Below are 15,611 nucleotides of genomic sequence, written 5' to 3' on the forward strand. Positions count from 1 at the left end.
CATGATACTCACAAATAGGTATTTTAATGTATAAAGACATGAGTAACAAAAAGGGAAACAGAGAAATCTACATTAACTGAAAAAATAAATAATGTAGTAGTGAATAATGTGCAGTGATAAATGGTCACTGTAATACACTCAAATGCAGTATCAATTCTCTCATGCAATGTAATTGAAAACCAGCATGTAATTTTATGACTGATGATTGATGATTTTTTCTTCCACCTTTGCATACATACATGTATGCATTTATCCATACAGTTGCATTTATCCATACTGTTGCATTTATCCATACAGTTTAATTTATCCATACCGTTGATAAATGATTTGATTGGTAGCTGTTTGTTCTTTATTTATAAATCTTCTTATTTATTTATGATGAATGTGGATCTATCTCTTTTATGTATAGTGGGTTCTCAAAAGCAGGAATGGTGGCTAGAACTGTTCGTTTGTAGTAGTCAAACATTGCAAACATTACTAATCCCATCACAATCACCAAAGTAATAACAACACCAACAATCAGCCCTGTATACCAACGGTGAACCTCCAGAACTGGGCTTTCTGAAAAGAAAAAGGTTAGAAAAAAGTAAATGACAGCACACCAAATGGTCCTCGTCCCTACTCTATATATAGTGCCAGTTCTGTGAACACCAATCTGATCTCCATATTATAAGATTATTGTGCACAACATGTCAACAGCTCATAACAGCTCATATAAATGTTGAAGCTACTGTTTTAAAGGTTACTGGAAGAAGTAACTGTTAATAATTATTAAAACATATTAAAATATTTTAACATTATTAATTCTGATTAACATACTGTTATGTTCAAAGGAACTACTTTTGTTAAAGGGACTATGTAGTAATGCGGCACTATGTTTTCCTATGAAGCTGCGGATTTATATAGTTTACAGAGATGCATTGAATGAGTCTGTCCAGGTGGGTATCCCAGAAAGCGGGTTTACTGGCTTAACTGGGTATGTTAACCCAGAGTAAGCTGTAAACCTGAGATTTCAGTTCCAAAATGATCAGGCTATGTAAGTAACTATGGTAACATAGGCTCTGAACTTAATTTGGTGGGGGGTAGGCTTTGTTCAGGGGTGCGTTTCTAGAAAAGTTAGCAACGATGTTGCTCAACCACTGTGGTACGACGCAACTTGTGATCAAATAACAACGTTGTAACACCTGTTTCCAGAAAGTAGTGAACATGTGTCGCAATTCGCTACCTCCGGCGTTCGAACACCGTAGTTCCAACAATATTGTTGATGATGCAGCGATACATATCATTGGTGGAAACAGTGGCAACGTGTACCGGTAATACCCCACCCCTAGAAATCCTCTGCCACAGCCTATGCTGACATTTCTCCAATTTAAACCAAAACTGATTAATGCTGGCATTGTCATTGCCATCAGCAAAAAAAAAAAAAAAGATGCTAATGGTCTAATCCGATTCAATGATCTATGCTAGGCTGGAGCTAAAAGTGGTATCGCCAGGCTCAGAGAACGGCTGGATGAACTGGAGAAATCAATTGTTTAACTCAAGGGGAGGTGGAAAATGAGTGTAATTCCCCAAATGGTGGAATATCCCTTTAAAGTGAAACACCAGCGAAAATTGACCCAGAGTCTTTTTCTGCAATGCAAAACGAGGGAGCCCACTGAAGATTTGTTCCAGAAAAAAACAAGTATACTTTGTTGTTTGTGGCAGTTTGGCCAAATATAAGTTAATAACAGATGGTATAAAACTTTGGAATAGTTTGTATAAACTTGGAATAATTTCAAGACAGCAGCCCTCTCTGCACTATTGCATTCGATAATCGACTTCCTTCGAGAGGAGCTGGTAAGGGGACAGTTGGTTAGTCTTCTTAATAGTCTTCTGTAATAAACTCCGGGTTCACTAACTACAGTACGTAGCTGGTGCTTCGTTTCATGTGTAGGGAGGGACCCTGAGCAAGCTACTGATGAGGTTTGGTGCCGTTTTGAACAATATTACTGGTTTACAAAATGCTATTTGGGAAGCGTTTGGCTCACTATTTGCGATAACGAAAAAACTGTCTCCATGGCTTATTTGATGTGTTTTCATGCAGAAAAAGACCCTGGGGTCAATTTTCGCCAGTGCTACACTTTAATAGTGAAGGGTACTGTTTCAGTAACTTACCTGTAGGTTTTACAGTCCCTGGCTCTGAAAAGAAACATATGGAAAGCATGAGTTACTGTATCTTGATATTAATGTATGTAATCTTATAACCACGTGTCTAGGAAGCTAACAATAAGCTAACAATCAATTAATAGGTTTGATGTTTAAAACAAAATTCTATGACTTCTGTAATGTGATTATCTTCATGATTTATTTTCTCCTCTTTGACAGTAAACTGCCTTTGAGGTGTGGACAAAATAAGACATTAAAGGATGAAACACTGCTTCATATTTTTCACCATTTTCTGACATTTTACAGACCACACATAATTGACTTACTTGTTGAAATAATTGACAAATAATTGATCAACAATAAACATAATAGTTAGTTATAATAAGAATAAGAAACATGTTACAATGAATTCTGTATTTTTGAGAATGACCATGCCAATTTTTCCCATACCAAAATGTTGGAAAGATTTGAAACGTTATTTATCCCTCTTCCCCTTTTGCTAGCATGTGGTGTGATATCAATTGCTGCGTTAGATTGTCTAGTTTATTTTGATGCCATGATCCTAGCTGTAGCTTAGGACAGCCTCTAATGAACAAAGCTCAGTCTTGGGGTCAATCTATGGTGAATCCATGATAAATTACAATCATCAATTACAATTTCTTTAACATGTTATTTTTTATTATCATTTACAATGATTAAAGCAAGCATCTGCCCCACACTTTGGGGCATTAAAGCAAGCATCTGCCCCAAACTTTGGGGCATTAACGCAAGCATCTGCCCCACACTTTGGGGCATTAAAGCAAGCATTAAGGTCATACCTTTGGGTTTTTTGCAGATATATGGAAAATTCATGTGCTCGTAATGATCTGCCCATTTAAAGTCTGATGTTGAGATTACGGCATGGTTGTGATTTGCTGGACGCCCATCTGCCCAGTTGGTATAGTCCAGCACACTCTTGTCCAGCCAGTGCCACTGACCTAAGTGCAAAACGTATTGAATAATTTAAGAAGGTCAATATCTGGCTTCCGCTGACAAAGTGCAGTACATTGTACATTAATCTATGATAGGAATTACCTCTGAGGGTTTTGTACAGGCCAATCCAGTAGGCATCATATGTGTCCTGTTCAATCTCCAGTTTACCATTTATATACTCAGCTTCCTTAGTATCTTCAATGCTCAGCAGAGATGCACCTGACAAAAGTGTATGAGCAATGAAATGACACAAGCCATAGACAAAGTTCAATTCCAAATAAGTTGCCCATACAGTACATTGATGTGGCTTTAGTCAAACAACATAGTCATCATTATAACTTAAATGGAAAAGCTGATAAAGTGTACTGGTACTTATTTGAACCACACGAAACAATACCGAACAATTTCAATACCTTACAATTTAGGAAACTTTCTGACGCTTAAGTTTTCCAAATGTTGTTATGATTCAGATTGGGCCAAACCTTTTGAACCCTTTAGTCCAAGTAAATGCAAGGCATAGCAGTATCACATACCCATTAAAATACAGTCTGTAGAAGCTTCTGACCAGTCTCTTTGTCTGTTTGAAAAGAGGTAGCAATGGCCCTGAAAAGGCATCCATTTATCTGAACATTGACCAGGAAAGTTAGAGTCTGGTGTTGGAGCAATCTCTGTGAATGACAATGGAAAATTGAAGTTAAAAACAGCCGACCAGTGCTGGGATCTTTTTTGTTGCACATAGTTTGACTGATGTTCTACGACACCTGAAATATTCTTTCTTTCAGTAACATTCCAAAAAAACTTTGGAACAGATATTGTTCAGTATGAAAAATAGATTGAAAAAGATTCTAAATGGCTTGTCATTGGACACGGTATACTACATTGTCAAATCAACAACAATAACGACAACAATAAAAAAAAAAACATGTACTGAATAGCTATATTTCATCAGAGAAATATGTTGTTCTTTGACATGAGGTTGAATAATTCTTGGGCTAATATTTAGGACTAAAGTTTAGAATACAACAGCTCTGCTAACAACATGGTTGTCACATGTAGTGTATCAAATGATTTTTTCATACCAGTCGAGCGCTTGCAGACACTGGGAAGGGACTGATTGCATGGAGCAGGCACCCACGATCCAGACTGACCCACATACACACAGGAAAATTGGTTTCCGGGTTGTGAAAATTTCCAGTTCTCCATACTTAGGGGCCAATTATCAATCCATCTAAAGTAACCATCGGTCTGTTGGTGGGTTAGAATGACATTTTGAGAAAAAAATAATAGGAATAAAAGGAATAGCATGTAAAACAATTTTCTGAATGATTATCACTGCAAGGAACAGCTTATCATAGATTTGATAAAGTGGTATATCACCATATTTTTATTGAGGCCAATCCACATGGGCTGCTTGAGTTTGCGGAGTTGCAGTTCTATGTAGGCTTGGGTGATGCTGTCCCGAATGCTGGCCAGCTGGGCTCCATCTGCCTCACACCTCTTCTTGGCCTCCCACCAGGTCAGATTGTTTGACTCCACCTTGAAGGAGTCGTTCCCAATCTTGATGTATGATTGGGGCAGAACTGTCGTCTGTGGTATGATTTGATTATCTGTATATGAACAAATAAAGAAAAAAAACAGCCTTATCAATATCAGCAAAAAGATGAACATTACACATAGAGGCCTAATCGAATGAGGGGCACTTTATAGTGACACATTTTGACCATCATATAAATGAGGGCCTATTAAGGTTATGCTGACTCTGAACTGGTCCTCCTGACTAATGAAGTTCAAATGAAAAGTTAGTACAGTGCGATCTGTGGTCCCTCTTTACTTGGATAGTCTACCCATGAATCTACAGATGCTCAGAATATCAACAATTTATGGTTAAGGTTAGGGATTGAATTTGGATAAGGTGATGTTTTATAAGTGTTCAACAACAATTTTAAATACTGAACTTGAATCTTAAAGGATAATTCCGGTATTTAGCATTTTGAGTCCCTGTTCTGGTTTGTTTTGGATGAACTAGAGTGGTGGACACCAAAATTTTGATGATGGGTCCTGTCTCGACTTTCTGGCTCTTTTGAATAGCCTTTTCAGAGTGGCTGGCTGTGGGCATGCACAAACATGTCCTTAAAACAACCCTTAACGTTCGTTTTCAAAACTGTGCAACTCGCCAAGAAAACAAACCAGAAAAGGGACTCAAAGTGCTAAATACTGGAATTATCCTTTAACGGATTATCATTGTAGGCCTACTTAAGATAGCAAACCAAATATGAGAATGAGTCGCAAATTAGTTTAACTTCATATCAGTTGCTACAGTCCTGACACGCTGATAAACACTCCGCCAGTTGCGGGCAAAGTCCATGAAAGAAATATTCTAAGTTACACATACCCTTGTATAGGTGGCCTTGTTGCAAGTACCCACTTCTGAAGTGAGTGCTACCATGCATACACACTATACTTAAACTAAACAATCATAAACACACAGACACACATACACACACTCACACACACACACAGACACACACACAAACACACACAGACACACACATACACACAATAGTCGACTGGCTGCTGTAAGAGTGCTGAATCTTGGTAGGTAGAAGCACTTACTGATGCACTCAAACTGGGAGAATAACCATCAAATAATTATTACTCACCAGTGGGTCGTCTGCAGATAAATCCCATATTCTCAGAGCATTCGCATTTTTTCCACTTGCCAAAAGCTGTTCTAGGTTTGGTAATAATTGCAGTACAATATTCCTGGCCGGGCAAAGAAAGGTATTAGTCAAAAGAAGTGTTGTAGTCACTTTGCTTGCACGTCATGCCTGACAACTCCCCTTTTAGCTGTTCTAGCTAGCCAGAAGCTGTTCTAAAATCAGTGTAACTCACGGCCTCTCGGGGCTTATTGCTTAAATACACCTATGCTTATTTATTGTATTCATTGTAATAATATATGTTATTGCTCAGCAAGCGGCAGTGATAAGACCTATTTTCTGGTATAGCTGATGTTTGGCATAAATCAAATTATATTCAGAATTTGAGTCTTTTGTCAGTCCATTTGGATTTCATTATGGATTATGGGCCGTGTTACCGATACGATACAACCGATACCTCTGCATGCAAATGGCTGATGGGAGACCAGCCAAATACATCCTTGTTCTCAAAACTGGCCTCAATCACTCTTTTATGTTTTTTAAAGCTGTCAATATCTTGTAAAGCTGATGTGATGACAAAATCTAAACATCTAGCTTCTCTAGCGACAGGCTTTTTGTTGTAAGCAATATCAACTCAAGCAAGCTCAGGTGACGTGAATGAATAGGCACCGTTGCTCATCTGTCCATCATTGTATAAAGCCAGCACACATTTGATTGGTGCAAACCACTCTGGTGCAGGCATAGACCTCTGAAATTCACCTACAAAAAGGACCCATCTTTGGGCATCTGCCATCTTTGTCCATTAAAGGAGATCCTGGTCCTGACCGAAGCTAACTACTGATGGCAAGTTGGCTCCCATGTAGCAAAAAATCAAAATTTGCCGACTTAACGTATCGAAGATCTGAAAATACAGACAAAAGTCTGTAAGGTAAAACTTCTGCATTTCAGGCTTCTTTGTCACCACGAGAGTTTAACAGGGGCGATAATTAAAAAAAAAAAAAAAAAAAAATTGCAAGTACCCAGATCTCCTTATATGGGCAAAGATGGCAGCTTTTTTGTAGGCGGACTTCAGAGGCCTATAGAGGCTTCAATGTAGTGACTCCAGACCAGACCGAATTTCCTGACCTCAAATTTTGTCCCTAGCAATGTGCTTCTGAGTGTTTTATTAGCCTACCCTGTGTGTTTTGCTCATTGTCCTTTTATTTTATTCACTCTTTTCAGAGATGAAAAACCCAGGCTTCAGAAAGTAAAGGTCCTACCATTTATTGGTTCTGCCTGTGCATGAATGGTCGGAAAAAATATGTGACAGGACTTTTAAGTCTTTTTGACATGAGTGTGGCATACTCTGCTTTCAGCATTGGATTATAGATTTAATTGTTTTCAATACAACCAACCGTGGCCAACATGTTTATTATGATTCAGTTCTATTTTTGTCAGTGCTGCTTAATGAAATCCATTGTTCATCAAATGCTTCATGTCGGAGCCTGTACGCAGAGCGCTTTACTTTCTGAAGCCCAAGTTTTCCACCTCTGTCTCTTAAATGCTGTCTTGCCAATGGCACGACTGACTGCAGTGCCATGTTTGACGCTTTTTGAATAAGAAATGCAAACAATATTGTTAAAAGAAGCACTTTTGCCATTCTAGCCACTGTAGCGACTCCCCCTCTCACACTGCACAGCACTGAATCAGTACACACTGGTAGAAAAGTTATACAAGTGAGTGCTGTACCGAGTAAAATGTTTGGATGTGAAATATGCAACATAACAAACAGTGAAAAACAGCATAAAAACAGTGCTCTCAGTGCTTGAATAAACAAACGACAATTCCAACTTCACTGAATCGAAACAAGCGACAACTGCTAGATCCAGGATGTAAGGACAGGTTCAGAATGCCACACTCATCTACAATGAAAAGCTATTCTGGCCAATAAGTATACTGTATGAGTATATATACTCTTTTTGATCCCGTGAGAGAAATTTGGTCTCTGCATTTATCCCAATCCGTGAATAAGTCAAACGTACATAGCGCACACAGTGAACACACAGTGAGGTGAAGCACACACTACCGGAGTAGTGAGCTGCCTGCTACAGTGGCACTCGGGGAGCAGTAAGGGGTTACTCAAGGCTTGCTCAAGGGCACTTCAGCCGTGGATGTGGGCATGGGAGAGCAGTGCTCAACCACTTCCCCGCCCAACTTTTTTCTACTAGGTCGGGGATCGAACAAGCCCGAAGCTCTAACCAGTAGGCTACGGCTGCCAGAGTGCAAATTACCCCACCATAATTGGGGGGTACTGCTCCTTCACTTCTTCTGGCCATCATGGTCTATTACCATATCAATCCCCACCGTGATCACCAAGTGCAACGTGTTGTGCAACACACGGTCTAAACATGCGACAAACTGATAATCAGTAGGCTACAGAATATCTCATCGTTCTTATACTGTATATCCAGTGAGAACTGTTTTGATCAACTCTGCCCTCTGCCCTAATCGTGTCGTCTCCCTGCGGCCTGCTCACGGCTTTTATCCTGTGCCTCTCCTGTCTGCTGGGTACCCCTTTCCTTAACACATATGAACAGTGTATAAAACCTAACTGCACCTACACTTTTAATGTAATTGTAGATCTTAGTGTTAATATTTCCTGCTTACTCTTTTAGCACCAAAAAAGTGCCTGATGTCTGTGTGCCCTTTCTCATAGTGTCTCTTTGAATAAAATAAAATAGTTTCATTAAGATAGTATCAGGGTTCTCAGATGAAACTACATTTATCAAACTAAAAATATGAAATAATATAATGTAAAAACAATACCAACCAATTAAAAACAAATTCAAATACTAGCAGATATTTAGCCTAGGCTACTTGGGTCTTTTTATGTTTCCACAGGTTTCACTGATATTATGTAGGCTTAGCTACATCAGACCCTCTTGTGCATAATATAGTATAAAAACACAGGATCTGTGCCAAACTAATTTCAAAAGGGCACAATAATTTATTCAAGATATAATAAGAATGGACACCTAGGCTATGGAGTTCATCTTCTTGGAAATGACAATTGATTTTACCTACAATGTAGGCTAAAGGTTTATTTAAAGAGAATTACCTTGGTAACTAACCAAGGTCCACTTTACTAGCCTCAGTGGGTAAGTAAGTAGCAGGTAAGTAGCCAGTAATTCAATGTATGAAGAGGTGACATGAGCTATGAAAGAACAAACACGTTTATAAATGAAGGTTGTAAAATAACACATTTTCAACAAGCTAGACGTCAGTTAGCAACTTGCATTTACCCATGCACGTCAGCAGCAAACCGAATTTTGCCTACTGGAGGAATTTACCTAGCGTTTTGTCATTCAATGTTGACACTTGCTCAGTTGCTTCTAGCGCCACGGTGGTTAAAAATGGTACGGTCCACAATAGGGGTTTCTGAAATCGCTTTACATTAAAATGTTCCTACAGTGAAAATAGGAGTTGACTTGTATTGTAACTGTAATGATATTTTTTCACAATATCAGAAAAATTATCTGACCCCCCCAAAACTGATATTTCTGTCTCTTTGAGTACCCCCCAGTCCCCCCTGTAATTCGAACTATGACGGCTGCCCCCATAGCCTACAATGGCAGACACAGAGTGGGAGAGCGTGACATTACTTATGTCAGAAACTTTTTGGAAAGTCACACCGTTGCAAATTTCATATGACAATAAATCTTTCCATAAAATGGCGTTTATTTTCTCCATCATCAAGTTCTTTTAATAAGGCTAAAATAGCCTTAAAGGTGCTAGTAATAAGTAATGGGCAGCTAGCGGTCGTGAGGAGATGATTGCTAAATGTGACAATAAAATGTGATGGGCTTGAAATCGCGTAAAATCCCTGACTGCGCCTTTAACTCAAAACAGCTGTGTTAGGCCTGTCATTCTGATCTGTTAAAAAAACATTAAATGCAGCGATGCTTACTGCATGTATATTATAAACATTAGGGAATGCTGGAATTATGTTTTTTTCTGACTGTCATCTCATTTTTAAAGAAGGCCTACCTGCAGGCATGCAATTGGGGTACGGGTTTTCTACAGGAATAGGCATGTTTTGAACGGGCACTTCAGTAGTAATATATAATTTTAGCTCATTATTTTAAATAAACTTGTGTAAGTTGTAACAGTTTATGTTATATATGACTAATGGTTTTAAAACAAAGTACAAATTTAAGTACATGTTCTGTATAACTCACTTAGCAGGTGACTCACCCGCCTAAAATGTGACCAGTACGGAAATCTTGCATAGCCGCCATTCTGAAAGTTGTTATAGATGAGCTTCTTTCCCTCAGTCCACACGGGACTGAAAGGGCTTAAAAGGGTGTGCAGGCCAATCCACAAATCATGTGGCGCATCTGCCACCATGGTTGTCAGAAACGCTAAAAAAATAAGTAATTAAACATTAAAAGTCTAAAAACTGTTACATGGAGTGGCTACATTACAGAGAAATTGATACATTTGGTAGGCTATATAAATCATTTAGCCTATGCATTGAGATTTTATGTTTACTCTTAAAGTAACACCATGCAATCCTGTTACCTTCAAACAGCTTCAGACTCATTTTGATGCCACACTGACTCACTAGGAGAATGAAGTCTGACATTATGTATTGTATTGCACAATAAACATTGTTGTTGCATGACCTTTTTATGTCGGTATTAAACAAATTGGATACCCCCTTAGCGTTAAATTGAGAATTGACTAAAAGGGGAATTTCGACATTGTGTTACTTTAAGGAAAACAAATACACTGCTCGTCCAGTAACAGGCTTGGTTGAGGTGCTGGAGTTAGAAACTACAGAACCCCAGATGTCACTGCAAGATTTTTTTTTTGTGTATATCCAGACAATGTGCGCTCATTTTGCTGAAATGTGCGCTCATTTTACTAAATCATGCCTCACTCAATTTACTAGATTGTGCTCTCGATTTACTAGATTGTGTAAATTGTACAATTTAGGAAATTATGCACATATTTTCCTGAATTGTGCACACAATTTACTAAATCATGCGCACATTTGAATAAATAGTGCGCTTATTTTACTAAATTGTGTTCTCATTCAAATTGTTGTAAAATGTTTTGTAAAACATGCATCTAGTAAAATGAGACAATGTGGTAAAGTGAGAGCACATTCTCTCGATATACAAAAATATCCTGCAATGACATCTTCTGTGCTCCATAAGAAATACTCAAATCTGTGTAAAAATAAATGCTGCACAGATTTACGTATATGAGTGTGTGGATGCATTTCTCATCATGTATTTAATCTTACCAGAAGGTGATACAAACCTTGTTCATCTCTCTTTAGAATAGATACCAGATTCCCACCCACTGCTTTGCAGTATGACCTGGCTTCTGTCCATTTTTTCTTTTCAAACTGAGCTTTGTAGCACTAGAATAGTGTAGTTATTAGTTAATAATTGTACTATTTCCACACCGACTGGATTATTTCATCTACATAAACATATCTACATAGATTACTGTTGCAGTATATTTTATCTATCTGACATCTAACAAGTAGACATGTAATAATAGACATTGTGCTCACATGTTCTCTGTATTTAGTCCAGTCAGGGGCACAGCCTCCCTTAGGGCCCTCAGTAGGAGCCGCCAGTGTAGCGTTTGCAGCAGGAGTTTCATGACGCTCACAAATAAATCCCAAAGTTTTACCACAGTTAGTGACAGACCAGAGACCTGCATAAGTTAACACCAAACACAATAATTTTAGAAACTGGAAAAACTACAAGTTTATGTTAAAGGAGCTGTATGGAATTCTGTGGGCTACAAACTGTCTTGGAATACAGCCACAGCGTGTGCGTGTTACAATGTGGTATTACAAAAGAGCCGGTTGGTATATCATGCAGGTTCAGGTATTTTTGGTGACTGTAGAGCTCCCCCTAGAGTCACAATATATTTATATTTTACTCTGCCGTGGTAAATAGCTTACATGTCTTAGAAATCAAAATATTCTACGCTACGTGCTAGAATGTTTGATGGAAATGATTTTGTTGTGGAGGTGAAGGCTTAAACTCGATGATATGTCTCCTCCGCTGGTGCGTCGGGGTCCGGTTCGCCCTGTCGGGACTTATTTTCCCCATAATGACCGGCGTTCTATACATTATCCCGCTTATTATACGGCTACTTGCCAAAACGCTTTGACTACTTGCCAAAACGCTTCTTTACACTTATTTGTTACCGTTTCATCGTGGCTTTTGCTGAGAAACAAATAGTTCGCAACACACGCTGAACTTGAATCAAACATTCTTTAGAACACAGCTGATCAACCGTCTGCTTTCACTTTTGAATGAAATTCCAAGAGCAAACTCTGTTGCCATTGACAGCGGTCATTCTTGTTTTCAGAGGTCCTTTCCCAAGAAATAATGACCGCTAGAACTTTCGGAAATCCCATTCAAGTCAATGGAGCATTCTACTTGCATTGTGAAGAGCCGTATAATAACAATAGGTAAAAACTCCAAAGAGCTCCATCTCGAAAGAGCTATTAACGTTATTCATGTGATGTATTCTAGGTTCTATAGCTTTGTTTACATCCAGCTGGTAGGCAAGGGACAAGTTGAACCCATTGAACATCGTTGTCTGCAGCTGCCTCTCAGTAGGCTACATCTCTGTATTTCAGCAATGTCATATAAAGGTGATGATGAAACTTATCCCATTGTTCAATATTTGATAGCCTGTCACAGGAACGTTGTTTCGCTAAAATCGCCCTGATTTGGTGCATTGATCTGTATCGGAGAACCTGCATGTAGCCTAATGGTAGCCTAACTTTTTTCTCTGTTCAAAACTTCGGTTTACACTAAGGCGATAGCCTTTCTTAGAAGCTGTGAAATTTGACCAGAAAGGAACATGTCTTCCTTCTGAAAGCTGACACAAAATCAAACAATATTTGATCATTTAACTTCAACTGAACAGCGACAGGTTTTGGTAGGCAGTAGACTCAGCAGACTTTAAAACGGTAGCCTAGAAGCTACTGTTATAGCCAGCGTCAGTCAGCATCATAACATGCATTAGTCATGAATCCTGTAACATATTATATCATATAACAGCGATGGCTTATTCCAAGACGATCTGCATGGATCTATAACCACCCAGAAAAACTCAGAATGATAAAGTTCATTAATTGTGTGAAACTTTTTATTAGTTATCCATTGCAGCATCGCCTATATTAGGCTGTTATGCTAGCTCAGCCTTTAAATATGTTGTTATTTTGGTCATGTGGACTTGATTAAACGGGTAAAGATAATTCATAAACTGCTTATTTCTTACATGACTGAAGCAGTAGCCTAGGTTCAACAGTGGTGTTTGAGGTTGCTGTGTTAAGTTGTTGTGTGTGATCGCTAAACTATTAGGATCAAATCAGTTTATTTTGACATACGGGAGTTAGCCTAAGTGACCTGTAACGTTAGCCTATAGCACATACATTCTGTTTTCATTTATTAGCATTTGTTGTGATTGTATAATCAAATGACACACATGATAACTTGAAATAGAAGGACAGAAGATAGGTGATTGATGTCCACAAGCACGAATTTCACGAGACAAATTAGAACAAACTGTTCGGTAAAAATAATCTTGCCATGTTTAAAATGCTGCACTTTTTTTTCCTTCATAGCCTATCTCTGGCAATTCATTTTTGGATGACTGTAGATAGTTGTATTTAAGCCTACGTCTTCGTAGACAGTAGGCTACACCATTAGGCTATCTTGAGAATAAAAGACTTCACAGCTGCTAACGATCATCCTCCACAACCACGAGGATAGGTAGGCTAAACGGTAGTTCGTTAAGCCTTTTGCTTCTTATTGTAAAACCAACTGTTAGGGCCTACACAAGTGGTCGGCATCCCGGTCAATATTTGATATTAAAATTTCAATTTTGAAGCTATTTGTAACTATGTGTAGCCTATGCAACCCGACTGTTGTAGGCTTGCTTACCACTCTCTGCAGTGCCTTGCCTACCATTCTTGCCTACCACTCTAGTTGTAAACAAACGGTCACATGACATTATGACGTAGGTGCAAAACCTTAATATCTTCTAAAAAAGGTAATGTTCACGATTCTTGCGAGATGACTTCAGGCAGCAATTCTTGAAGTTGCATGACTGGTTCATTAGTGACTCGCTGCGGTTGTGCTGTCGTGCTGTATGGCTATGCTAAGTAAACGATTTTCCTATTACAAATTTGTTTAGCACCAAATTGGCTTGGTTATATAAAGGCGCTCTAAGCAATGCTGGGTAACGTCACTTCTGTTGACTTTCAAACAAAACAGAGGGCTAGATCGCTACTTCCTCCCCATCTGTGATTTGCTGGAACAGTTTGTTATGTTTTTATGGGCTAGGTTTGCCCAGGTTGTTTTAGTTGCCGTTTTTGGAGCCTAGGCTGTCCACAGAGATCGCGTTTTTTTACAGTGTATTATTCAGGACACAGACAGCTAGCGGTTGGATAGGTGATGTTTGCAGTAGGCCTAAGTGGCATAAAATATTTTCGCCTAAAAAACGTGTGGCATCGCTTAGAGCACCTTTAAGGTAAAATTCATGCATAGTGTACGCTATCTTTAAAGGAGAAATCCGGCCAATTTTAACACGGAGATCAGTTGATCATGTTCACAGAATACTGTCAGTCAGAAAAAAACATGGGTGCTGTCTGATGCGAATTAGCTGGCTAGCAGCTAAAGTAGCCAAAGTGCTTATGGAGGCATGTTCTAAACCAGGGCTCTCCAACATGGTGCCCGGGGGCACCAGGTAGCCTGCTGGAGATGAGGCGCCTGCAGCGCACCTTCTAAAAATAGCCAACAAGCCCAGCAAACATGCAACGTTCTGGGAACGTTCCCTGAAGATCACATTCAATTGTTGGGAATTTAATTGATTAACACATCACATAAACTGTTATTGAGTGTTGTTGATACACTGAACTTGTTCCGTCGGAACCAAATCTGACAGCAAGCAGCTTTAGAGTTTTAGAAGTAGGCTGCAGGCAGGCAGCTGGTGGATACATAACTGGCATGCGTAAGGTAATGGTAAGGTAAAAGCAGAGCCCGTCTATGGAGAGCCTTGCCACTCCGTATTAAGTCCCATTGTACCGAATTTTGGATGCAGTTCCACCAGAGTTCCACTGGGGGCGATCACCATGAGTGCAGAATGAATGGGAGTCAATGGAGCTAGTCTCTTTCACCTGATTGTCGTTGACAAATCTCAGATTTAATTGTAGTTTGTATAACTTCAACATGGGTTATAAGTCAAAAGTTGAATGAACGAGTACTTATGTCCTTTTGATTTCTTACAGGTTGGGTCGTTGTTGGACATAACACGCTAGCATTGTGCTAATGAATGACGTCATTGACACATTTGAAAGGCTTTTAAGAACAATTAAGTGACTTTAAAAAATATAAAACTCAACCAAGTGTATTTTCTTTGCCTCCCCTTTCGAATACAATACTCAAATTATTTGATAAAAAAATATATCCCGAGAAAAGTGGATTTTGAGGGGTACAGCTCCATAGACCTCCATGCATTCTGCACTCGTGGACGAGCGCCCTCATGTGGAACCACAGAAGGAACTGCAACCAGTTCAGAAACCGGAAGTTTTCCGAGAGTGGCAGTTCTCCCCTTATTAGACATTCTCTGGTAAAAGCAACGACCGAAATGCAGTGTTGAAACACGTGTATGAAACGTATTAAATATGCAAACACAGATCCGGTATAAACACTGATAAAAAGCTATAAAAAGCCCATTGTAAGCTCGGTGATGGGGATGGAGTTCTAAATATTTTTGAAAGTAAATTGATAAGTCCTACAAATGTACTATTCCTAC

General features: G+C 39.0%; 1 protein-coding gene across 1 annotated transcript in view; it reads right to left on the bottom strand.

Moving 5' to 3' along the window:
* The window catches only part of LOC125300199 (macrophage mannose receptor 1-like), a 28,470-nt gene continuing 12,859 nt past the window's right edge, over nucleotides 1-15,611 (bottom strand). The window contains exons 20-30 of the mRNA XM_048251909.1: nucleotides 11,341-11,486; nucleotides 11,082-11,184; nucleotides 10,008-10,174; nucleotides 5,778-5,880; nucleotides 4,495-4,724; nucleotides 4,197-4,362; nucleotides 3,651-3,785; nucleotides 3,220-3,336; nucleotides 2,964-3,122; nucleotides 2,155-2,178; nucleotides 1-561 (exon numbers count right to left, since the gene is read on the bottom strand). Of these exons, the coding sequence (XP_048107866.1) occupies nucleotides 374-561; nucleotides 2,155-2,178; nucleotides 2,964-3,122; nucleotides 3,220-3,336; nucleotides 3,651-3,785; nucleotides 4,197-4,362; nucleotides 4,495-4,724; nucleotides 5,778-5,880; nucleotides 10,008-10,174; nucleotides 11,082-11,184; nucleotides 11,341-11,486 (1,538 nt within the window). The 3' untranslated portion in view covers nucleotides 1-373. The remainder of the gene's footprint in view (nucleotides 562-2,154; nucleotides 2,179-2,963; nucleotides 3,123-3,219; nucleotides 3,337-3,650; nucleotides 3,786-4,196; nucleotides 4,363-4,494; nucleotides 4,725-5,777; nucleotides 5,881-10,007; nucleotides 10,175-11,081; nucleotides 11,185-11,340; nucleotides 11,487-15,611) is intronic.

Source organism: Alosa alosa, chromosome 1 (assembly GCF_017589495.1).
Source record: "Alosa alosa isolate M-15738 ecotype Scorff River chromosome 1, AALO_Geno_1.1, whole genome shotgun sequence".
In the NCBI taxonomy this organism is placed as follows: domain Eukaryota; kingdom Metazoa; phylum Chordata; class Actinopteri; order Clupeiformes; family Clupeidae; genus Alosa; species Alosa alosa.